This window comes from Sparus aurata, chromosome 23 (assembly GCF_900880675.1).
Source record: "Sparus aurata chromosome 23, fSpaAur1.1, whole genome shotgun sequence".
In the NCBI taxonomy this organism is placed as follows: Eukaryota; Metazoa; Chordata; class Actinopteri; order Spariformes; family Sparidae; genus Sparus; species Sparus aurata.
Genome location: NC_044209.1, coordinates 22732349 through 22757886, shown reverse-complemented (window position 1 = coordinate 22757886; position 25538 = coordinate 22732349). Strand labels below are relative to the sequence as shown.

Below are 25538 nucleotides of genomic sequence, written 5' to 3'. Positions count from 1 at the left end.
GTGCTAAAACAACATTTATAACCCAGAAATGTCAGCTTATAGTCCAATAACTTTCTATTCCAGAGACAAAATAAAACCCAGGATAAGTAACTGAAGTCACAGTCACTCTGGGATTGTAAACTACTTAATCACTATGGTATTATGGATCAATAATGTATCACACACGTAGCTTCAGTAACCATTTAATGACTCAATGTAAACAAGCAACAAGAAAAGGTGCAACATGTAAACATCACAGTGGTCAAAAATTCAGTGCTTTGACAATAAGAAGCACTTTAGAGACCAGAAGCAACACCACAACAACACTGTTGGCTAAAAGGCAGTTTCATCTGATTTCTTTAAACACCTCATGAAAGCACACTGAGACAATTCCACAGAAGGCCACATGTAAAACAGTTAAGATGAGGCTGCGGCTGATGTGAGGAGAGAGCTGGGGCCTCTATCTCGTCTCCAGCACTCCGTCTCTGATCCTCCACCTCCAGGCTTGGTTGTAGTCAGGAGCAGGAACACAGCAGAGCTCCAGACCGGACTCCTGCACCTCGTCATCATGAGCGACATGCTGGCCCTGCTGGGTCTCCAAGGTGAAAACCCTTTCAGAGATCTAAAAAGGAGACACACGGAGACATTAAACATATGTAATCTTTACAAATGTTGAAAGAGCCTGACATGAAATGTGTGTGAGGCTGCTAGCCCTCACCTGATCACTGATTCCAGTGGCGATGTGGCCAACCTTCACCCGGCGTGTCTCTCTGATGCGGATGCTCCTCCTGTTGAAGTCTCTGATGCAGACATCCACCCCTGGAGCGACATGATTTAACATTTTAAAAGCCGGTTTCACGTTTTAACGTTTAAATGAAAAGAGATGCTGATGTTTTATCTCACCTTCAAAACAGCAGGGAGGTGGTAGCTGTGTGTGACTCAGCAAATCCACACTGAAAAGCTGCACATCTGGCTGACTGTTGTAGGAGAAGACACCAGAGCTCAAGTCGTCTGCTGGGCTCATGGACCAGCGGCCAGAGTCCTGGAATAACGGGTTGAAAAGAGGAACACAAGCCAAACAGTGGGTCAGTTAATGCTAACAGCCAAGGTGGGTAAACATCAATGAGACTGTGTTTAAATGGACCCAATTTTGGAGTATTTGGACAACTTTTACTGGACGCTGTCAAAAAATATTGCCATACGCTCCCAATTAATCTCTTCTTATTGCATTACTTTGAGGCACCTAAAGTGTGTGATTGCTAGTGGAATGTTTGACAGTAAAACCTTTTTTTTGTCTAGGGAAACTCTTTTATATTAGGTTAAATTAGAAAATTAACATTCTAGTCTGCCTGTTACCTTTTTGTCCCACGGTTCCCAGTTGGTATACGGGTCACTGCTGAGACAAGACAACAGCTGCTCCTGCATCTCAGCCGAGTGAAGCTGGGACAGACTGCTCAGGTAGAAATCTACAGACAAGCGGGAAAACAATGAGAAGAGTTCCAATAGTCTACGCACACACAAAAAAAGCAGGAAACTGAGAGAAACCTCACCTCGCTCCAGTTTACGTAGCTCAAGTTCAGGCACTGTGGTGATCTTGTTGCCCCTCTTATGGTTCGGCTCAGAAATCAGCGTTTGTGGACAGAAAAGCGAGCCTCGCTTTGACTCAGCCTCCTTTTCTTCATCGTCATCACCCAGTTTCTTTGTCTTCCTCCCGGCTGTGATCACTTTCTCCACAGACTCTTGATGCTCCTCCTCATCCTCACAGTCAGTGCTGCTATTGATGAGTGGGGAGTCAGGAGGTTTGTCGGCAAAATACAGGGGCTCGGTGTAGGGTCCCTTCACTAGGCTGGTGAGTCCTCCCACTGCAAGCAGACAAACGTGAAGTCTTTACACACCGTAAGGATCAATCTTAATCTCCAATCAAGGAGATGAGCAGTTTATTTGCCCTCAGTTTTTCCTCTCAGGGCACATACAGACTTCTGATGTATTTTGGGGGCTAACCTAGAAGTTAGCAGTGCCATGGAAACCTTGACAAAAAGCCTATGGGAATTTAAAAGATGTAGATGAGTCTCCATGTTCAGTTTAATTACATTTAATGTCCCCGACAACCTCTCTAGTCTCAGTTAGCTACCTGTTATCAACCGCCTTTTTTAATAACAAATTGCGTGAACATTTGTGAGAGTTTGGTGACCTTGTTTAAGCCATCAAACCCTAACCCATTAAAAGACATTGATTTAAAGACGAGAGAACCAGAAGCGCAAAAATGCTAACCTATCTCTAGGTTTAATGACTCTTCCTGTGACACTCTACTCAGCCTTTAACGAATGCCTGCAGACTCTACTCTGGGCTGAAAAAAGGTAATACCAAAAACATTTACAGGTTAAAATGTACGGTATAGTTACCTTCTTTCAGAGCTCTGGCAGCTTTTTCTTTGAGTTCTGATGCTGACACTCTCTTGGCTGGATCCTTCTGAAGTCCCGCCTTAATAACTTCAGCTGTGAGCGGGTTGCAGTCAGGTGGGATCTCTCTCAGAGGCGGACGCTCGTTAGCAATCTGTGAATATCACAAACTTAGTCAAATTCTGACTTGAGTCCTGTGAAAAGCGTACTGAACATCTGCACTGAAATAGCAAGGTGAAGAGTCGCTGTTAAATATACCTTCAGGTAAAGTCTGCAGGTGTAGTATCTTGTCCAAGGTTGACACCCATTGAGCATGTGCAGTAACATACAGCAGCTGCTCCACACATCTGCTTTGGCTCCGCGGGGTTCCCCTTTAACAATCTCTGGGGCCATGTGGGTTTCCGAGCCCTTGAGATCTGTATTAAATTACATTGAGAAAACAACTAATTAAGATATGGAAGTGGATAAATTACTCATCTTCTTAAGTGAAACGTTTTACAGTATTTACCTTTGGACCCACTCAGACTCTGTCCCTGACTGTCAAGTCTCTCTGCGTGCCCGAAGTCACACAGGAAGGTGTCTCTACCGTCCTCCGACAGCAACACGTTGTCAGCTGAGTGAAACAAACACAGTCAGTAATCCGCCGCATTAATCTTGGCACTGCTCAGTGAACTCAATGGCACTTTGCTGGTTTCCATGACTTGTGTAGCTCAGTTTTTGGATGACATAATTAGAAACAGGGCAGCTGCACAGACGGAACACAGACAAATGGGGCAGAATAAGAGGAATATGTGAGGTCACCGAGGGACAGCTGCTGTAGAAAACACTTTAATGTGGAATGAATGTGGAGTCTGGTTACAAACGGGCAACAGATAAAGACGTTTGGTGTTACTGCCTTGCTTTTCTGGAGGCATTACAGACACCAGGTGGCGCCTGAGCAGCAAGAGGACAATAAAGCTGTTTGTCCGTCCTCCAGCTTAAGTCTGTTTTTTTTTTTTTCCCTCACCCTTTGTTCCCTTTCTGTTTTTCTCTTTTCTTCTTTTCTACACTTCTTTCCACTTTATTTTCACCTTCTGCTTTCTGTCTTTACGTGTCTGTCTGTTCTTCTCTCTCTGACTACTTCCTGCTCCCCGTCCGTCCCATCCCCCCCTCTCTGTTTCGTTCTTCCTTTTTTCTTTCGTGCTCTCCTGATTCTGTGCACATGCGCCGTTTCAAAAGAGCGGCGGTGAGTCACACTGTGGGAAATTCCCAGCCCTTCTATGTGGTAGTCTGGTTTCACAACACAGGTGCCGAGGATCAGATCAAGACTGTATCTATGACACTTGTGTTCCACACAACAGCTGCACAAAGTCCTCTGATGAGAACTAATTAGAAATCTGCCTTTACTCTCTCTCTGTGTTTTTGTTTTCCACTAGGTATGACAACAAGTAAAAGTCAAGCTGACACATCCAGTTTTACTGATATTAGTGTTGAGCCACTTTGATCTGAACAATTACTTCTACTGAAATTCATCTTGAAAGTGCTGTTAGGGGCCGATGCCAATATATGATGTCTGCGTTTGGTGTGATAACTAGCCCTAACCCACTGCAGTTACTTTTTTTAGTCTGAACATTTACATTCATATTTTAGATAATTCGTCATCCTAGAAGCAGTGGACCGTATAAAACAAATATTGACGTAACGAACAAGAGGGAATATCTGCACATGACAACGAAGAGATGAACATTTTGTTCTCACCTACGTGTTTAAAGGGCTTCTTACTTTGCTTCTGCTGTAGAGACGCAACAATTAATCGATTACTAGTCACAGATTTATTCAGTTTTTTTGGTTATCTATTCCCTCAATCAAGTTTCTTAAATGTGAAAGTGTTCTGGTTTGTTTACTCCTCTATGACAGTAAACGGAATATTTTTGGGCTGTGGACAAAACAAGACATTTGTGGACCAAATTATTAACCATGAAAAGAATCGACATATTAATCGACAAGGAACATAATCATTTTTTTCTGCTCTATTTTTGTGGATAAACTAATGACGATAGCTCATTTGAGGTTGAAGTGTGTGTGTTCAGCACCAATTTAAAGATAAATACCCCAGTGTGTCTTTTTATGTTTGTATGTCTTCAAAAAAGCGATGCATTGCAGTGATGACGTCAGTTTAAAGTTCAATTTAGTTTTCAATCAGTAGTTTTGTGGTTTCACATTCAAGCATTCAAATGAGTTTTCTTCGTGTCATCGTCATTTGCATTGTGACTTTTTAACAACTTCTGTTTTCTGTAGTAAGATATTTTTTTTTTGTATGGGTTCTCCCTTTATTTGCCTTTATTTAGTGAAGCGAGACCTAACAAGTGAGACAAAACCAGACACAACTCGGCGTATTAGGACACGTGACAGAATAAGCTCATTATGGGAGGACAAACGACACTGAATACAGAGAATGGTGACATCAGAAAAACAGAAACAAGTACTGGATGATGGCGCTATAAGTTGGAGGATTTTTGTGGCAGTCTGTGTGGAGTTCCTGTGTGTGAATTTGTGTGTGTCGGGGAACAACAAGGGAGAGCAGTTTAAAGGCAGCCAAAAAAGGAATATGGAAAAAAAAAGTTAAATAGATTATAGTGAGTCCGAAAAAAGAAATCAAACAATCAATAAATACATAAAAATGAATTTTAAAAAAATAAAAAAGGAGAAAGAAAGAAACAATATATATACTATTGAGCTCTCTGGGAAGGGAGGTGAAATGTACTATCATCATTATCATTTTATTTTTTTTATTCATGTATTCCCCCTTGTTGCTACCATGTAGGTCAGGCCACATGATGTTGCTAAGAGCCCTGATGAAGATCTCATAGTCGTAGTATGTTGGCCTTTTTCAATGACTGGCCTTTAAATGATTTAGCTAGCATAATAAACGGCATTTCAATATTTGAAGTCTTTAACCTGAACATTAATTTAACTGTTGTAATCATATGGGGGGGAAAAAATGTGTTTGACCTACCTTTAATGTCTAGATGCGCCACTTTTTTCTTCACTAGGTACTCCAGCGCTGCTAAGACTTGGGAATGGTAGTGGAGACTTAGGTCCTCTGGCAGCCGCCCACGCTCCGCTATTAGCTGGCCCAGAGAGCCTGAAATAATAGATAAGGTCAGATCAGGATAAGACTGTATCTTGTTGACATTCATCCCTTCAATTATGGCCTGGAATGCGATGACAAAGACAAACGGTGAGATATGTAATTACATTTATCAGGCAGGCATCTCCACCTGTAATTTGGAGGTCAGCAGTAATTTCTGGCATCCTAACCACCCACTTCCACATCTTGACACTAATTGCATCCATATTTCTGTAGTTCATTATCCTCAGGTTACACCTACTGTGCATGTGCTGTGCACTTAATTCATCGCATTTCACTCAAAAGTTTCCAACCACAGTCAGAAATGAGGCTTGTTTACCAGATTTGTGGTCCATGAAGAGGACAACGTTAGGGCCCTCTCTGACCACTCCAAAGAGTTCCACCACACGAGGAGATCTGAGGGTACTCCACGCACCCACCTCCTCACTGCTGAACCTCTTCAGGGCGATCTGTGAGGATGGAAAAAAACAGTGAGCAATCAGAGCACACTTTGAAACCCGGCAGTGGAAAAAAACAGAGAGCAATATGCTCTGCCTTACCTTTTTGACCGCAAATCTGAAGCCTGTGTTGACATCTTGAGCAATGTGTACTTCACCATAGGAGCCTTCCTTGACAAACTCTTTGAGGACATACTCCCTCCCTTCCTTGTACTCGGAGTCCACAATGTGGAATTTCTGAAAAAGAGACACCAGTTAGTTCAGCAGCACCACAGTTAAACCAAGACAGAAGACGGGAGGTAGACTAAAGCACAACGTACTTCATTGAAGAAAAATAGTCCCTCGTTGGTGTCAGAATCGGACGCTGAGAGCTCATCTTCCTCTTCTCGGACCTCCCTCTCCACATCTTTAAAAAAGGGCCCTGCGAAGCACGGGTCCCCTTGACTGACGCTACCACTGAGACCAGCGAGGGCCAGCGAACAGTCTCCCACACTACTGACGCTGTCTGAGTCGCTGACCTGCTGATAGGAATAGACACTGGAGAGGTGCTCGCAAACGCCGTCCCTCCAGGGCAGAGGAGAGCAGCTGGAGCCTGTGTTGTAGATCGGACGGCTGTAGAGAGAAGGCCCTCTGTCCCGCTCTTCTGAGCTCACTATGCTGCTACAGCAAGAAGTGCTGAGGTTGCTTCTCCCTCCAAGAGACGACTCCACCTACAGGAGACAAACAAAAACCATCAGACTACATTTTGTTTACATTCCCAGGTGTGTTTGCTCAGTGGCTGAATGCTCAAGGCCATGAGGGGCAGCTTTGTCTAAATGTAGTGAATCACTTCCACAGAACAGGAAGGCTAATGTTTGCATGGAAAAGTCAAGAGGTCGAGCCTCCGGTTGCCAAAGTATGTGGCAATCTATCCTTAGAGATGATTCATAAGGAAGACTGCAAGCATGCTGAGTGCTTTTGTAAGTAAAAGAGTATGCAATGCACCAACCTACTTCTGAATGGCACTTTTGTATATTCAAAAGTCAATGAGATGTGAAAAATAGTGAGAGTTCATACCAGGATCTGAACCAGAGAACTTCCACTCTCCTGTTCAGGGACACCAGAAGGCATTCGATGTCTCTGTCGCTGCTTCTCCTTCTTGTTCTCCTGTTTTTTCTTCCCTTTGCGCTTCTGTTTCTTCCTGGTCTTCTTTCTTGGGGTGAGCTGAGCTGAGGAGCTGCTCGGCTCCTGGATGGAGGCTGTGGTCGGGCACGCCACGTTGTTTTGTTCTGAGGAAAGACTGAAGCAGATGTATGGCAACAATGTTAATTCCAGATATGAGATTAAACATATGAGACGCCTCTCTAAATGTAAATGAGGTGTGAAATGCAGCAGCACTATTGCCATGTCATACCTGGTGAGGCAGTTAGGGTAGGGGACGAAGGAAGGCTTCACATCAGATGGACTAAACTTTTGTAAGTCCTGGGTTTCACCTGAGGAGAGCACAGTGTTAATGTTAAAATCCCAGTCGACACACATTTATTTGATTTATTGTCAAAATAATATACCAAAAAGATATATTTACATTCTTGGGCAATGACTGATGAGGTCTTTGGTGGCAGTTCTCCCACTTGCTCTGCAGTCCCATGGGTCATGTACTTCATCATTGTAGGGTTGTAGGGACAGGCTGTGTAGCCCATTTTGCTATCCTTGCCCTCCTCCTCCTCCTCCTCCTCCTTCTCCTGGTCCGCAGTCGAGCAAGGTGGCAATGACCCCTTCAGCTCGGCCTTGGAGGAGCCGGAGAAGGGTAATGTTGAGTTAAAGATCCTTTGCCGCACCGCCATTTCATCTGCTGGATCTGGGGAGAGAGGGAACATCGTAAGCAACGGATTTCTCTACAGTATTAACATTAATGTCAAATAGAAGAGCCCGACTAATATTTGATTTTTGAGGCTGATAGGAAATAATTCTGATATTCATATATAAGCCAATAAACAGCCAATAACTCTGACAAAGGTATGTAATGAAGGCAGGATATGATATTTTAACTGTCTGAAATGACTGGTGGACTGAAAAGGTAAACTTCACTAGGAATTTAATTTCATTACACCAGGCATCTTTTTCTGCATTATAATCTAATTCTTATATTGGCGCAAACGGACAACAAATATTCCGATACCTATTTACCCGTAAAAGGACATTATCATCAACCAACTGATATCCTGGTTGGGCTCTACAAATAAGTAATATCTGTGATAATATCCAATCATATACCCCAGAGCCTCTTTGTGGCTATTTCATGAAATCTTGGTAATTTTTCAGGAAACCCATAAACTGATCAAATATTTTCGTCCAGTATTTGATTAACTGACAACACCCTGTTGCAGTTTACAAGGGGGCTACAATTACTCTGCCGACTCTCAATTAAAGGTGGGGGAGGTGATTCTGGAAAAAGACAGTTGACTGTTGAGTGTCATTTGCTCCAAAATCGCCATCCCCACCTTAAATCGTTCTGTCTATAAAAATGCCCACAGCCAAAGTGGGACATTAAAAAAGCATCTTTGAATGTTGTGTTTTGGTTTAGCCATCAGTCGAAACATATTAAGCTGACTAATATATGGCAGGAAATCCACCAAATCCTTGTGAAGCGGGAACCGATAAATGTAAAATGCTCTTTCAATTAATCATTACATCAAAAACTGGATTTAGTCAAACTCCAACATGGTGTGAATGCATCATGTCGAGTAAATCGAATGGCTCATCATCACTAGGAACTGACCTTTATAAATGTTAAGTTTGAGCTTGCTTCCCCATAATGTAACAAAGGACTTTTTACTATCTGCTATGTGTGAGTGATGGTTCCAATAATTAAAAAGATTGACAGACTGTCAAACAAATACATTCCTTATTTTCACATTTAAACCAACTTTTACTTATGTGATTCCATTTTATTCTTAGGTTACATGTTTGTTTTGTTCCTTTTGTTATTTGCAGGATCCCCAGTTGTAATCAAGTAAAGCAGAAGTAGAACTTTTGTCAAACCTTGACCGCAGAAATATGCGCACACCTACATGCAACAATCACAGGCTTTGTACTGGGATTATGTACAAATTAATCTGCTTCTTTAAAGCTTGTTAAATATGCTTGACTTTGTCTTTGTGATAACAGGATCATGATGATCACTTGATCTGAAACAAAGTGAAACTCTGAAAGTTTGCGGTGGGCAGATGAGACAGGAAACTCAACCCTGGCCTTGTTTTGGCAGTTGCAACTGTGTCGTTAAAAGCAAGAACTTTCACGCAGAGGAAGTCAACTGCGGCGCATTAGGCATGGTCGGGCCGAATTTCCAATAAAGATTAGCGTGACTGACTGCCAATGGCTTGGAGGTTACGATCATCAAAACATGTATAATTGTGAAATCCGCACGCTCAGAGTTACTACTTTCATCTCAGCACTTATTATTTGCATTAAAAACAGTTTTAAAAGCACAAGGCAACTTGAGAACTGGGACTACAGTTGCAGCATGTTGCATCAGTGTGTCCTTTACAGTTAACAGCAGCTTCTTCCTGTCACTTAGCTTTTGACTCTTTCTGCACATTTACATATGGACATTCTAGACAGAAGTCTTTAAAAACAAACGCACAGCTGCCAAAACATATGGCCAGTTATTTTTGCGCATTCTTGCTCCTTAACACAAGTAATACTTCAGAAAAAAAGTGACATCAAACTTGAATGAAAGCTGTTAAAGTTTAGTAACGTCTTTACCTTGTGTGCCGACTTCATGCACTGCAAGACTTTCTAGAACAAAGCAATTCAACTGTCACTTCCTTCTTAAGACGCTGCACCGGTGCTGAGAGCACGGCGCAACACCACACCCCGATGAATTTACGTGGAAAGGAAATAGAGAAAAAACCCACTGCAATAAACACAACCACAAAAACAACTCTGTGTGTGTGAGAGGCTGAGGGGCGTGTAGACGTACCGACAGATGCCAGTCTGAGCTTCTCTCTCTCTCCCGTGTATCCGCTCTGAACAACCTGACATCTACATTAGTAAAACAAGGTGCTGTGTTTGCCTGCCTCGTCCTTCATGATCGGATTCTCGGTAAAGTCTCGACTGAGGCTCTCCGCTCTGCTTGTTGCTGGCTCTCAGCCATCCGGGGGAGGAGCTGGCTGACAATGACTTATGGGAAATGAATCTCCACTTCCCCATACGCACCCCCCTCCCTCCTCTCCCTCCCTCCCTCCTCTCCCTCCAACAGGGCTGGCTAACTTGCTTCCCTTTGACTAGATTAAAGGATAACATGTTTGGCAATGTTCTTGATGATCAACCGTGAACTATGGACTGACAAAAGCAGAACATGAGCTCTCTGTCTTTTATTCCAAGTAGAATTAATAGTCTAAACGAACCATAACCGCTTCAAAGTCAAATTAAAACCAGAATGTGGAGGAATAGATGTTTGCTAATGAAGTAAAAACACACTACAGAACAGTCACAATTCTGTGTGCATGATGTCACTGAGAGGTTGACCTTCTACACACAACCACAATACTTAATAAAAATGTAAAGAGTTTTGTGACCTTTCATGTGCTCTGATGAACAAACCCTGTAGCAGCTGATGTATATATAAGTCACATGTCATGTCATCCGTCCACACACTCTTCACATCAACAACAACAGAGTTTTCTTGAGTCTGTTAAAAAGTGACAGTTTGCTGTCTGACACTATGACGGCTGCACGGAAAATATAAGCCACAGAGAGAATTTGGAGAAAATGCGTGAGCTGTCACTTTAATTGTGAGGTGTTCTCTTCTATCTGAAATTATCTCACTTGCTTTTCTTTTCAGCGGCAAAACAACTTACTCATTTATAAACCAAGACAGAACACAGGAAATTCAGAATACCACTTGAGAGGCTCCGCCATAAACCATGAAAAAAAAAAAAAAAGCTAAAGTGCAAGTTGCTCATGCTTCATGAGCGTAAATGTTTAGTTAGCAGTCATGACAACAATACCAAAGAGAAACTGTTTAGGATCAGGATTGTGGACATTGTCATGAGCAGTTAGGGTTTAATTTGGGCTTTTCTTTAGCCTCTGACTGACTGAAAACTTCTAACTTCGTAAATTTGTTTAGGCAAGTTTCAGAGAGCAAAACTTTTGCACACCTGTGGATCAACAGGTGCATAGGAGAAGACTGAAGATTGACAAAATTCAGACAGAAAACTCCCGCACACTGTCATCTTCACTTGCAGTCAGGAAAAATAAAATAACAACACTTCTTCATTAGGTTAATAACCAGGTTAATAACCCGATGAAGGTCTGTGCATTAAAATGTTGTTATAAAGTTTTCCTCATTGCAAGTTAAGATTGCAGGAAACTCTGAAAATGCTAAGTTTGATACGTTTCTATTTTCTGACAGGAGTGATTCAATTTAAATCAGCAGATAAAAAGACCTGGAGAGGGAGTATCAGCAGCAACATTCAACATGGCTGAACACAGGAATGAAAAGACGTCATATCTTTAACTTCATCAAAAGATACAGCACATTAAACTGAGATAATTCCATTAGGGAGGCAACAGAGACGATTCTATTCATTATTTATTATCCTCTCAGTTAAAACCTGAAAAGATTAGCCAGTACAGAAAATGAATAAAACTATTTTGATAGTCACTTCATCATTTTATGTTTTATCCAGTCAGGATTTTCTGGGCCCACCACTGATAACTGTTTGCTGGAAGCAGTATTAACCGATTCTAATCACCAATCAAAAGGATGTTTCTTCAACTTTAGTTATTAAAGACACCATTAAAGTGTTGAGAAAATAAATAATTACTTTTGTCTTGCTCGACTCAAACAACAAAATAGAAAGTTGTCTGTAAACAGTAAAAAAAAATATGTCTCAGTCTTTGTGCCCTTACGCTACTACTTCCGTCCTGAACACTGCAGTATGCTTTAGCATTTGAGCAGCGTGTAGACAACCTACATTGTCTAACCAACATTAGGCTGAGGGAAATTATTTTCGGTCACTCTAAGGTAGAGACTAACCAATTAATCAAGTAATTATAGTTATATTAACCCAATACTGGAAATAATGATTTGCATAATGATTGCAGCTCTAGCTTGGAAGATAAAATTTCAGAAAATGGTTTGTTTTTAAAAAATGCCCTCGTAAAAATGCTTAGAAATTGTTTATTTTTTCTGACTGACCAAAACTAAGAGATAATCAGTATACAATGATACAAAACAAAGTAGCAAGTGTTCACAATTTAAACTGGAACCAATGGATGAAACCAAAAAAAAAAATTGGACCCTTAATTGATCATCAGAATCCAGCCATTTAATTAGCTGCTGATTTACTGATCTATTAATTAATTGTTTCAGTTCTGAATGCGATACAATGCAACCATTAACTACTGCCTTCAACTTTACCACCAAGCTAAACCCACAGCTCTCTCGCTCAGTGTCAACAGGAACTGAATACATGAGATTCAAAGAGATAGGAGTTATTACAGGCTGTTGCACCGGATTACATCAGACTGTACAGGTAATAAACTTTCACACAAGAACTTGCATCATAAATATGAACTGGTACACATCTACTTTTGCAGAGAAATCCTGAGCTTAGCTGCACATACTGCAGTCAGTGGCTATATTGAGCCGACTTCTGCTGTACACCCACACAGATTAATGAAATTCCAAAGCCTTTAGTAAGGACAGTGAAAAGGGACTCAACCTGAAGTCTCCCACGGATATACACACACACACACACACGCACACCCACTCACACGCACATACACACACACTCACACATCCAAGCATTCCTTAAGGAACGCTGCTTCTTAGGAAAATGTCTCAGTCCTGGACTAACATGTGTCCAGAGCAGTTCAGAAACCATATGCAGGATATGACTACAAGTTGTACTCACAGTGTTCAGTCACACCTCTGTGTCTCTTCTAACTTCCCTTTTTCCCTTCCCTTTTAAATAACAAAACATAGGCCACTAAACAGCAAAGCGCAGCAGTTTTGTGGAGCCCTCCATTTTCTGCACATTTCATTCCATTCAACTGAGGATGTTTCCATACATTAATTGTAGGTAATTGAAAATGATTATTTCCCTTGTCGAGTGTGGATTAGGTAAGGAAATGTAGGAGTCAATATGACCTCAGTTTTATTACTGTCGTTCAAGCTTCATTTTTTTGTTTTTTATCATTGTAAACTGAATATCTTTGGGATCACCTTGAACTTTGGGCAACTTAATGTAATTTTTGGGGGCAGTTTACAGATAAAAAGATGACTTGAAGAATCCATTAATTTTAATAATCGTGATATAACACTACACATTGTCGCATATACGTCTTTTCCTGGTTTTAAAGGCTGCTTTGCAGTAAAGTGATGTAATATTCCTACTAAATACTTGCCTTTACCAAATCAGTGATTATATCCACATTACTGATGATTATTTATCAAAAATCTCATTGTGTTAATATTTTTTCTAAGTTGCTGTAGTAGTTGTCGATCCTACAGTATTGCTGAGATATCAATATCAAGGTATTCGGTTAAAAATATTGTGATATTTGATGTTGTCAGTCACCCAGCCCTTGCATTTGAGAAGTGCTTCTGAGGAGATTAGTTATTGTGTATTGCCACGATAATATAAAAATATCATGTTATTATTGCGAGGCCATTTCGCGCAGACCTATAATCTGCTGCCTGAGAAGAATCATATGCTGCATGCCCAATTTCTGCTAAAATTGCATTTTTTACACATAGAAAAGGATCAAAACGGTTGATAACTGAACACATGGACCGGCCATGGTGAAATTCAAAGCAGTAGCACTACAGTACAATACAAAATGAGCATGTACAACTAAAAATCTGGCATGAATTTTATGTATCTAATGCTATTTCAAACTGTACTGTAGTCTAATATAGTTATGTCGTGATCTCCTCTACAATGTATAAGTGTACAAGTGCGATGCCCAACATTGTCTGTAGTGAACATGTTTCATACAATGTGCTTAATTCTCTGCACGTTCTTCCTTATTTGCACAGGAGAGGGGAAAGCAAATTTGCACTGACAGGACACCATAGGTTTCCCATTCGTGGATGGACCCAGGCCAGTGCTGTTTAGCTCTAAATGCAGGCCAGGAGTGCGACTCTGGGCCAACAATGGTCCGGTTTGTATTTGTACAGCATGTGAGAAACAACAGAACTTGGATCAAACATATAGTACCTGTCATGGGTGATTAATGTTAACAAAGAAATGTGACAGATATGAGCTGCAAACGGCTTAATGTTTAATTCATCAAACAGCCCAAATGGAGCTGATGCTAGCAAGTATGTCCAAATTGGACACAAGTGATAAATCACTCCTTTTTCTTGCTTTTATTTGCAGTGAATGTAACGTTACTTTTATTCACTTGTGTGCTTCTTATATGATCTTATGAGTATGTATATTCTTTTTTCTTTTTTTAAAAGGGATGCAGCAGCTGCAGAACAACAGTTGTTGTAATCATCCACATCTGGCTCATGCAGGCGTTATGTGCGGTCTTGAAAAAGTTTGGTGACCTGTACAGCCAAAGTTACTGTAACGGCAGCCTGTTATTGTGACCAGTTTGGATTATTCTAACCTTTGTCACAAGCTGACCGTATACAACCGTTAAAATATAGCACACATTTCCCGCTAGCGTTGTTCTTCGCGGGCCTGTACGCGCTCTCAGTGTTGTAAGTTACAATAATAACTTCCTTCTGGCCACATTCACCGACATTTCACATTAGCTAAAAATCAGACCGACATGTTTCTGCCTTTCGTTGAGATGCTGAACTTTATGAGAACAAAATCGTTGTCTTTAAAGAGAGAAGAATACGCTCACGGTGGTCTGAAAACAGTGTCACTATTTAAACAATGTAATTTATTGATAATTATACAGTAGAATCTTAACTTACCGAGCTTCCAATTAGTAGGCGTCGGCCGATCGCGATGAGATCGGTGTCTAACTAGCTAACTTCCGGTTGTTAATTTCAAAAAGCAAATGTTATGTTCACTTATTTTACAGTGATTATGTTCAAAATTCGCTCATACAAAAGCGGCTTGGCATTTCTTTTATTATTCTTTGATTGTTTTGAATGTATTTCTTATTGCTGCTTGCGCTCTAGTGATATGTTTACATTTGTAAGTGACCGTTACGCTTTTAATTTGAAGCTGACGTGTGTACTTCCTGTATGTGCCTGTTCTGAGATCAGTTCCTGAAGAAGCAGAGAGGAGGAGGAAATGGTGTTGTGAAGACTCAGATGACTTTTCAAGCAACAACACTGTAAATGATGTTGACTTCCCTGTACTTCCTCACAATCAATAAGGCTAGACAGTCCCAAAAGTTTTATAAAGCTGTAAAGATAATATAATATTCAATGTATATTATATAGTTATATACCTTATTTTTAATCGGGGTTATTTGTATTAACCAAGATTCACCACAAGATGGCGTCATAAACTACTGACTAAGGCATTTCTGCGTCAATACAAGCATCAGTATTATCATTATGATACTCTTATTTACATATCGTTTTATAGGCTGCAAAATGTGCAATCTAAGATGATTATACTGGTATGAAATGCAATAAAAAAGACGAAGTATTAGTTTCTTTCATACTCCACACATTTACAAACATGTCAGTTATTTGTTGAGATTGGCAGTGGTCCTCATATCCATGTGATTTTGAAATGTTAAGGTGTGGAACAATAACATGTAGCATTCCCATTCACTCCTGTACAACTTTTGATGAAGGCTTATTATGTTACCATTATAAGTATTTATGGAGTTTTTTTTATTGGATCTGTCCAAAATCTGAACAAAAAACAAAGAACATGGCAGCAAAACTGCTTTTGTTCAGTTCGTCCATCAGTTTTGAAGACACAGTGTCAAGACCACTGGATATATATATATATAGATCTGTGTTTCTTACATCAATCTGGACATACTGTAGCCATTCAACCACCAGCATCTGGAATTGTGCCGAGGTTGTGTGTCATGCGTCAGTTGAGCCCAAAAAATATACTGATGATCTGCTAATTTCCCCTTTTTAATACCGAGTAAAATCCCTGGATATTTTCTTCTCGTGACTCAACACACATGTGTGAACAAAAGCCAAGAGACTCTCGGAGCAAACAATGGAGCTATTTGGTTTAAACGAAACAGGCAGATGAGCGGATTTCACTCTGCAGTCTTCTCCAGACAAGTATTTGTTTGGAGCAAGACAATACGAAAACAGGAAATCTGAGCTTTTTCATGTCAGCAGACTGAAAATGACTCCTTGGCAAAACAGACAGCATCTGAGCAAAGGACATCAATATGGAATATGGTAAACAACAGGTTCTACTCTTATTACTGTCGGGGCAGATACCATAAAAGGCAACATTTTGTCTCCTACACATACAATCATGCTGTGTGGAAATGTTATGCATAGTTTGAAGATGACCATGTTCTAAGTGGGGACATATACAACATATAGGTCTATTTATAGATCTCCATCGGATTCTAATGGGATTAATTTGATCATACTCATACCATCAAAGCCAATGGACTGGCCCTCCAACTCATCGAGACAGTAAAATGTGGCCTCTGATTTGATTTGGCACATTTGAACTCATTTAGCCTGGAGGTATGTGAGAGCACCTGATGAACAACAAACTCACTCATTGTGCTGCAATCATGTGAACAATCAATAAAACATTCCCAACCACCTCAGACACCCAACTGGTATCATAGTTACCATTAACTCCATGGCCCACTTTCCATCCACTGTGGATTATATGAATTCTGTCAAGTGCCCTTTAAGAAGACAACAGACATGAGCTTCATCTCATGATCAGAGACACAGACACATATCAAAAACAACATTTACTATTATACATGGTCCTCTCAAGAAATAATATCAAATACATAAAGAAAAAAAAAACTAGAATAATGGGTTACCTGTCTCCCAGGTTTTCGGTACTCCCTTTGCAGTTGTGTTCCCTTCCTCTGAAAACGTCCACACCGCTTATGACATGTTTGGCTCTCTAGTCTACACTGCGCAACTCTTTGACTTCGCGATAACTGCATGTTGCACTTCCTGTTCTTTTTCTCCTTCTTCTCGTCTGTCAAACCAGTTTTTTCGCAAACCACAATTTACCGTATCTCAGGCTGTAATTCCATATATATCCATATATTCAACTGATAATGTATCAGTATGACATACTAGGGGTGGTGAAAAAAATCGATTATTGATTAATCGCGATTATAATATTGATGATTATGATTCGATTATGAAATTTCCAAAAATCGATTAAAAAAAATAAATAATATTTTTGCTGGAGTCCTCCTCTTACTGGCTTCCGCTACATGGTCCACAGTCTGGAGCCAAGATATGTTATTCCATCCCGGAGCTTAAATCGATTCCAAATCTTTACAAGGAGACAAACCTTTCCGTGCAAGTGTCCCTCAACTCTGCTCACAGGGTAGCAATAACCTGCAATGCCTGGACATCCAGAGCTACAGTCTCATATGTGACCGTTACAGCTCATTATGTCAGCAGTTAATGGAAGCTAATGTCCTACGTACTTCAGACGAAAGCTATGGATGATAGCCACACAAGCACAAATATGTGTGAGTTTCTCAAAGCAATGGCAGACGAGTGGGGTATAGAGAAACACGCCCTGGTTCTCGTCACAAACAATGCTTCTAACATGAGTCCGGCTGCTGAACTTGGCAGCTTTCTTTAAACAGTGAAACACTACATTTAAAACAAATCAAAAAATAATAATTTTGATATTACAGTTACACTGTACAATATTAAAGGTGCTGTGAGGTGTTACTCCCAAGATAAGTAAAATAATTCAGCAGCTGACTGATGTTAAATGAAAGATCAATAATCCTTCATAATTGAAAATCGAATCGATAATCGTTAATAATCGAAAATCGATTTGTAATCGAATTGAGACTTCAATAATCGGATTCGAATCGGGAAATTGGGCCGATTAACCACCCCTATGAAATACATCATGCATCCATAGTAAAGAAAATAATCTGGAGCATTGAGTAAATTATAAATATCTTTAAATTATATTTTAAACACAACACACAATTACCTCATAATGCAGGACCAGCATCAGCAGATATTTTACTGTATTGGTGCAAATCTCGAAAAAACCCCCCCCAGGGGTCTGGGGCCCCTGGGCAGTAGCCTGCTCTGCCCAGTCAGTGTGTAATCCAGTTATGTTTACACCCATTTCTGTAAACAAACCTTTGTGTGGAGCGAAATATGCACATATATATAAAGAATGCATGCAAATAAACAATCATCGTCGCAGTAGTAATGCAGCTTCAATTCATTCCCAGAGTGACATCCTGGTGGGTATTGTTGTGAAAGGTCAATTGACAGACAGCGGATCTGCGGAGTGCACATCGTCTCTACAGCGCGCTTCTGTCGGACACAGACGGAGCGAGCACAGAAGCTGCTGCTGCGTTCAGAAAATGGCCGACAGATTTTCTAGGTTCAACGAAGAGCGTGATTTCCAGGTAATGCAAGTCAGACGATTGTCACTTTGCAGATATTTTAGCTCGTCTGGATGTTTAGGCGCACGAAGACGGAAGGAAACGTGACGGGCGGCTGATAATTACTTTGAAACGGCGCCGTGCATTTCGGTCTACATGACGCCTGCTAGCACTGCAAGCTAGCTAAGCTACCGCTAGTGGATACGTCTAGTGCACTGCGGCTCTTTTGAATTTAACTTCCCCTACGTCTCGGGGTTTGGCTGCCTGCTACAGTTGACTCTGCACTGTACCACCATGCATATACGTGACCTTCTTAACTATGCTACGACAAAATACATGTTAACGTCCAACTAGCTTGTTAGTGACCTTGGGTAGACTGGTTATTAATCGACATATGCTAACGATGGGTAGCTAGCTAGCAGACAGCTAACTTGTACGCACGTTGGGCAATATTAGCGTTAGCAAGAAATGGCTGTATCATTTTGACACCTAGACTACAACAACCGCAGCTAGTTAGCAAGATGAATGACCTACTTCTTGTCAGCTTTCTGTTGGTCCAATTATTAATGAAACTACGTGAAATTATCTCTCATATTTAATGCGTTTGGGAAAGACGTGTGGGGTGGATTTAAGATAAACAGGTGTCCTTGTCCGCTCTTTTGCTGATTGTTTTCTAATTAAACTGCAATACTTGTGTGTTTTTTTGCTTTTGTTAAAATGGCACCATTTCATTGCCGTTTTCTTGTTTTATTATATTTGTTTATATAAAGCGAGTGGAAACATATTCTGTAATGGAAAACAGTAGGATGAAAACACAAGGGGATTTGTTTTGATTTTCTTGTGTGAAGAATTTGATCAATTATACTAATAAATACCTCCTTACTGCACATTTATAATTTAATGTGCATGACATGACATTTTCTAGGTTGTGGATTTACACTAATACTTGAACTGAGCTGCGGAATTTCACGACCCATGTATGACTTGTTTGCTTTTCAGTTGTCTATCTGTGATCTAAGACCGCACCCAGTAAAAGCCAAACACAGCATAACAGACGAGACGACAAACACTTCTTAATCCATATTTGTAGTTTTTCATAAGTCATTCATCACCGGTATTTTCATTGAATCCCTGAGATGGCATTATAATCTCCCTGCTTCATCCGGCATCTTTCATACTGTGGTACCCTATCCGTCTTATTAAGCCACTGAACAAGTTTTTAATTCTTTGACATAAATGTCAATGGCCAATCTAACAAATTGTGAAACAAGTGAAAGATGTTACTTGGTGTTGTTCTGCGCCACATGTTGACATGGCTGCATAACTGCCTTCTCAGTTGCATTACAGTATTTTGGAGTAGTTTACTAACCTCAAACTTGAGTCGAGAATTTTTCAATTATATCGGTGGCTGTTTTGCGTTGGTGTCATTGTCCAAATGTTTCAAAACCTTAACCCCAGAAATCTTCTTTTCACACAACATGTTTAACTGTACAAACGTATAACCTTGACATTATGTGATTGTGAAGATCCTTGCGGTACAGTATAAAAATGTCATGCCCATATGAAACACATTGCAGGTTTTTCTCCTGTTTATGACCTTGTGTGATTTTTTTAATTTTTTTATTATTTTTTTTCCCTGCAGTGATTTGTGAAGGAAATGGAGAATTGCTGTATCAACAGTGATGTTCAGGGTCAGAGAAAGGGCTTGGTTAAATAACCTAAACAGAACTAACACAGCAGCTCTTCCTCACAGTGTGCTGACAGCATTTTGTTCCGTCAGTTACGGCCCATTAAAAATATCGAAGTGTTTTTGAACAAGGACAACAGAACCAGTGGGGATCTGGCTTGGTTTCAGAGCTGTTTGTTTTAGAAGCAGTCAGCTCTCTGTTGTAGCACAGATGTGGCGAAATAGGTAAATTGCCAGACAAGCGTGACTCGAAACCGGCTACAAGTTTAAGCATGTGTATAAGGAACAGTTTGTGAAACTACTCTTGTTTTTTTCCCGTCTGCCCACTGTGTTGGTGTCCAGTGGGAACTCAGTATTCTGCTATTTTGTTAGTGAGGTGAATTGCTGTGTGGTCTGAATGAGTCTGTTGAGAGCAGCTCTGGCTCAGCACAGTAGAGCACTGTGTGTGAGATCTGCTGAAGGCATTCATATGCGCAGTATTCAGAAAGTTTCTCTGTGACTCCATGGACTGAAGCCTGCTGCCAAGCAACACAGCGCAGGAAACACCCACAGATGGTCTACCTCTATCTACAGTACAACCAGTCCAACAGCTCTGTCTGCTTCATTGATTAACATTGTTGTTGAAGCTTTAGCATGTGGTTAAACCTCAGTCGCAGAAACATGGCAGGCAATTTATGAATGTACACAAAGCTAGCCTGTAAAAGCTCTCTTATTTCCTGATGCAGGGCGTGTGAAGCATCCATTTCACTGTTGCAGAACAAATGGAAATTTACTCTGATAATGTGCATCAGAGGACAAAGTGAAGATCATTGCTACACAGCATTGCTGTGGTGTTTTTGTGTACTAAAGTCAGAGTGATGAGGAAGCAAGCAGCAGGGAATAATAGAAGCCATTGTGGTGGGAAGACGCTGTGCTGATGGCACATTAAGTGGTCTAAGCAGAGTGTCAGGTGGATGGAGGAGAGATGGGAGTGGGGGGTAGTAGTCATCGATTTGTTCATAAATAAGTCGTTTGCTCTTCCTCTGCATCTCCCCTTTTCATAATCCCCAGCTTCACTCATGCTGATGAGGGTCCTGTTTCATTGGAATTAATGACTGCCAGTGTGGCATCAAATCACCTCATTATTATGGGCTGATTTGAGCAGTTGCTTATCGCTGCAAAACCAGATTCCCCTAGAGGGTGTGGAGGGTAAAGCCTCTTGCAAGGACCAGCCCATGTTTACATTGTCTTTTCACAGCAACATTTGCTGCATAATTCTGTAGCTGTGGTCTGAGGAATGTTTTCAGTAATTCACCAATGTAATAAGTCTGCAGTGATAGAAAGCGAAAGTAAATATATTGCTGTGCATGTTCCGTTCCTCCAATATATAAAAAGATGAAATAAAACCTGTGAGTATGTTGTGTATATTTTGTGTGTAGTTACATTCGATTTCGCTGTCTACACATGTCCTGTTGCTAGAAGCTGCAAGCAACTAGTAAATAATGAAATACTATGGACTATTTTCGGACCTTTCAGTTTTCTGCTTGCTTTGAAGGTCAGGAGGAAAACGGACTCACAAACATGACCTTCTTCTCTCCTCTGCTGCTAAAGAGAGGAAGCCATCTGTCTCAGAGCAGAAACCGCTCTATAAACACAATCCTTTTGGTCGGGGTACCAAGCCCATTACTCACTGTCTATCCCAACCAGGGCACAGACTTAAACATGAATACTCTTTATACTTAATTTGTAAGTAAATGCTATGCTTCAAATTCAGACAGTAAGTAACCTAAGGAGGAAGGCTTGTTAATTTTTTTCCAGCAGTGAACTAAGAAATAAAGAGACGGAAATCAAGTCAATCATGGTTGAATGAACTTGTACATTTGAAGCTGTGATGTAAGATATAATGGGATGGGTTATGAGGGGATAATGGGTAACAAAGGGGCAAACACAGTCACATATACTGCATGATAGCGTACCTGTCTCTCTCTGGTTCATGAAGCTTTGTCAGAAGATATTTCGCAAACAGCTTGGCTTGTCAACAGTGTCAGGAAGTGACTCTGAAAAATTTGCAATGAAAATGCCGATGTTCACCAGAGTGGGGCTTTCAGTGCTAACATGAAAGCTTGTATTGTAATGATTTTGGTCAAAATACGGCATGGTAAAACACACGTCTAGGTATCTATCTATTGGGCGACAAAAACTTTTTCATCATAAATGGTTTTTGCGAAGTATAGTCAGCCCAGCGATGGTTGCGTTATAGACCTGGGTTTGCTTCTTGATGATAATGCTCATTGTGCTGTGGGTAATATAACTGCTGGAATGTTTTTCCAATTGTGTTATTAATATTATTCAATGTGATTGACTATTATTCAGTGTGATTGGCAGGCAGTAGGCGCACCTCCTTACACAGTACTGTCTCATTGTTTTGAAAACAGAAATGGAAATGCATTGTCTTCTTGTTCCCATGAAATCAACTAGAGTTTCATAATGGATTTTCCCTCAAACATTTAACTGCTACTGATAAGGGCTTCGACTAATGATAACTGTTTGTCATATGTTAATCTGCTAATTATTCAATCATTTGTGTGCTCCATAAAATGTCAGGAAATGGTGAGAAATGTCTATTACACTGTTATACATTTCTAAAATGAGCTTTAAAATGTGTGTCACTCCAGGGTGGGAATCACTTTGACCAGTATGAAGAGGGCCAGTTGGAGCTGGAGCAGGCGTCCCTGGACAAGCCCATCGAATCGGTAAGGCTGCATCTATCATCCCGCACCATTGGACCAGCTGTGAGAGTGGATGATTGGTCCAGGGAGAAATAAGAACCACACCTTTTTTACTCCATCCATTCTGTCCATGTAGATACATCCAGTGTTTTCTTGAACACCCTTTTTGCCACCTAACCTGTAGAGTCACTTGTCTCATGTCCATTAATATCCCTTTAAGTCCCTCCCACTTCCCATGTCCTCTGCCTACTCCATTTCCTGTGTGACAGTTAAAATGATGATGTATATGCTAGATCTTCCTGTTTTATGTAGAGCTTACAGATAAACGTTTGATTTTTTGTATCAGTATCCCATTAGTCATTGTTAGTCATCTTCGCACTATGAGATGAGATGACTCTGAAAGCATGGGGTGGATAAAGCACTGCCACTAATGGCCATTATGTTTTTTTTTAGTCATTCAGTACATATTCCATATTTAATTATGCCCATATTTTTTATTGTGGATACTGGATATATCTGCTTTGAGTGAGGTTGCTATAGAGCACTGCAGGTTTGATATATTTATGTGATCTTTTCAACCTGTCCCTGTTTTTTCAAATGTATTCACAAGGGAACTGAAAGCCTTTTTGAAATGAGAAAAACAGAATAAACTAATGTTGCAGGGCAGACTTGGATATAAAACGGCCAAATTAGGTAGATTAGACAATCACTTATTTATCCTTTGCATTTGCAGTGGCTCATTTGTTAATTAAAAGTGTGCAGTGCTTATTCCACTCCATTTAGCAAGCAAGAGAGTGCACATTAGATGGTGTGAATGGCTACATTTGTGTTTGAGTGAGTGTGTTTCTATGTAGCTTTAGAATTTATGTGTTAGTGTATAGTGTTTGTGTCTATAGGACAGTTATCTTATTGTACACAACTTGGGGTGTTCGACATTTCTCTCCTGCAGCGAATTGGCCCCTATTAGCTAAGCAGCAATGACCCGGTTTGTATTTGCACGCTCTGCTTTCTTACTCCTATCTTTAGGGTCCTTGTAACGCTTCTCTGACTGTCTCTCTCTGTTTCACTACTGTCACACTCTACATCTATTCTCTCTCTACCTCTCTCGCTCCCTCCCTACTACACAGTGATTCGGTGTACAGTACCCTCTGTCATTCTGTGCTGGCATGGTGCTTGTGCAACTGGGACTGCATTTTTCGCTGAAGAGGCACATAGATAATAGCGCAGGCAGCTCTCTTCTTTCTGTCTTTCCCACTCCCTTCATCCCCCTCTTCTTGTCTCTGAAGCACTGTGGTGAGCAGGCCCAAACTCCCCTGCGTACACACAGTGTCGGGTTACCTCTCCTCCACGTTATGGATGTGCTTTGTGAGCCAATCTTACAGGATCAGCAACCAGGTAGAGATCAAAAAAATGCTGCAGTTGTTGTTTTTCCAGCCTGTAACAGATGCATCGCGCATTGGTGTATAACAAACGGGCATAACGTGCATCCTTAATTAGTTGTCAGGCATGTAAATGGTCACTAGTTAATTAATAATTACCTTGTAAAATAAAAAGCTTGTTTTTCTTCTATTAAAGTTTAACAGTATAACAACCCAAATAGTAGCTTGTTAAGAAGAATTCGAAGCATTTCAAACATTTTTGCAACGATCTCTTGAATGTGGTTTTCAGACCTTTGTAACATGGAAAGGATGAATTAGAGTTTAACATAAACTTCTTTGTTTTAAATAACATCAGTGAACTGAGCTTTTCCTCATTAAAAATGACCCCAAGCCTTATTTTTCTGCACTATAATCTCTTAAAAAAAACAAAAAAAAAAACAGTTTCATATAATTTAATATCAACAAACATATACTTAGATACCCATCTACGATAGGCCAGTATCGGCCAACCATATATCGGTCAGGCTCTAGGCTAAACACTGCTTGCATTTAACAAAAATCTACTATATTTTTAATTGAAGAGAGCTGTAGGCATTAAATGAATGTTACCTGGCCCTGTGTTAAGATTTAAGCAGCAGCAGGAGAAACGGTTGTCATATTCGTTGGAAAAACATAATTTACATAATCACACTGTGTGTTGTAATCGAGTGAACCACGAGCATTAAAATTACTTAATTTTTATAGATTTTAATGTATGACCTGCTTCCTCACAGGCACACACAAACATCCCACGGTGTGTGGGTGGTGGAGAGGGAGAAAACAAAGGGAGAGAGGTGGCCTGCTCACCTGGCTTGAGTGGCTCTTTTTCGCTCCTGCGCTATTATTTTTGGAGGGGCGCTGAGGGCCGCGCTGCAGCATCACAAAGTTCTTCACACATCAGTGGCGCTGTCCTGTCACTTACTCGCTTATGATTATACTTGCACACTGACATGTTCCTTTTGGAAATTGCATGCCCAAAGAAGAAGGTGGCAGACTCTTTTATCCACATACAGGTAATCATAAAAAGTGCTGAAGATTATTTTAGAGGATTTGGTGACACTTGTCGTTACATCAGGTGCTTTTTCATAATCCAGATGACACAGTACCTGTTTGAAAATGTACGAACATATGAGCTAAATGCCTCACAGCATCAGAAGAAGCTTCAAAACAGATCTAAGACAGACATGATCACTTAGAAGGATAACGAAAATGTCACATTAGATGTTAAAACACATAGACTAACCTGCAGTTTGTTGTTAGGCACACAGGT

At 40.5% G+C, this 25538-nt stretch overlaps 2 protein-coding genes across 15 annotated transcripts in view; one reads left to right on the top strand and one right to left on the bottom strand.

The window, feature by feature from the left end:
* Nucleotides 1-166: 166 nt before the first annotated feature.
* map3k14a (mitogen-activated protein kinase kinase kinase 14a) lies at nt 167-16711 on the bottom strand. Of its 4 annotated transcripts, none has more exons than XM_030406924.1 (16): nt 16693-16711; nt 7510-7782; nt 7339-7417; nt 7002-7224; nt 6266-6655; nt 6048-6182; nt 5828-5957; nt 5374-5502; nt 2887-2991; nt 2637-2794; nt 2382-2532; nt 1530-1841; nt 1336-1445; nt 883-1021; nt 698-798; nt 167-601 (listed from the first exon to the last, which is right to left on the bottom strand). In XM_030406924.1, the coding sequence occupies exons 2-16, from the start codon at nt 7766-7768 to the stop codon at nt 440-442; spliced, it is 2583 nt and encodes an 860-aa protein (XP_030262784.1). In that variant the 5' UTR covers nt 7769-7782; nt 16693-16711; the 3' UTR covers nt 167-439. The 4 variants fall into 4 exon arrangements, with proteins under 4 accessions (XP_030262784.1, XP_030262782.1, XP_030262781.1 ...); XM_030406922.1 differs by lacking the exon at nt 16693-16711 and adding an exon at nt 14869-15005; XM_030406921.1 differs by lacking the exon at nt 16693-16711 and adding an exon at nt 9907-10102.
* A 1489-nt stretch (nt 16712-18200) lies between these two features.
* Nucleotides 18201-25538, top strand: part of gpatch8 (G patch domain containing 8) — a 29544-nt gene continuing 22206 nt past the window's right edge. For 6 of the 11 annotated variants that reach the window (XM_030406915.1, XM_030406917.1, XM_030406910.1 and 3 more), the window contains exons 1-2: nt 18202-18479; nt 22797-22874. Coding sequence is in view for 1 of the 11 variants with exons in the window: in XM_030406904.1 (XP_030262764.1) it covers nt 18246-18479; nt 22797-22874 (312 nt within the window). In the remaining 10 variants the exon portion in view is untranslated. Of the gene's footprint in view, nt 18480-22796; nt 22875-23799; nt 23836-25538 lie in introns of all 11 variants that reach the window. The other 5 variants (XM_030406907.1, XM_030406913.1, XM_030406914.1 and 2 more) reach the window with 2 other exon arrangements.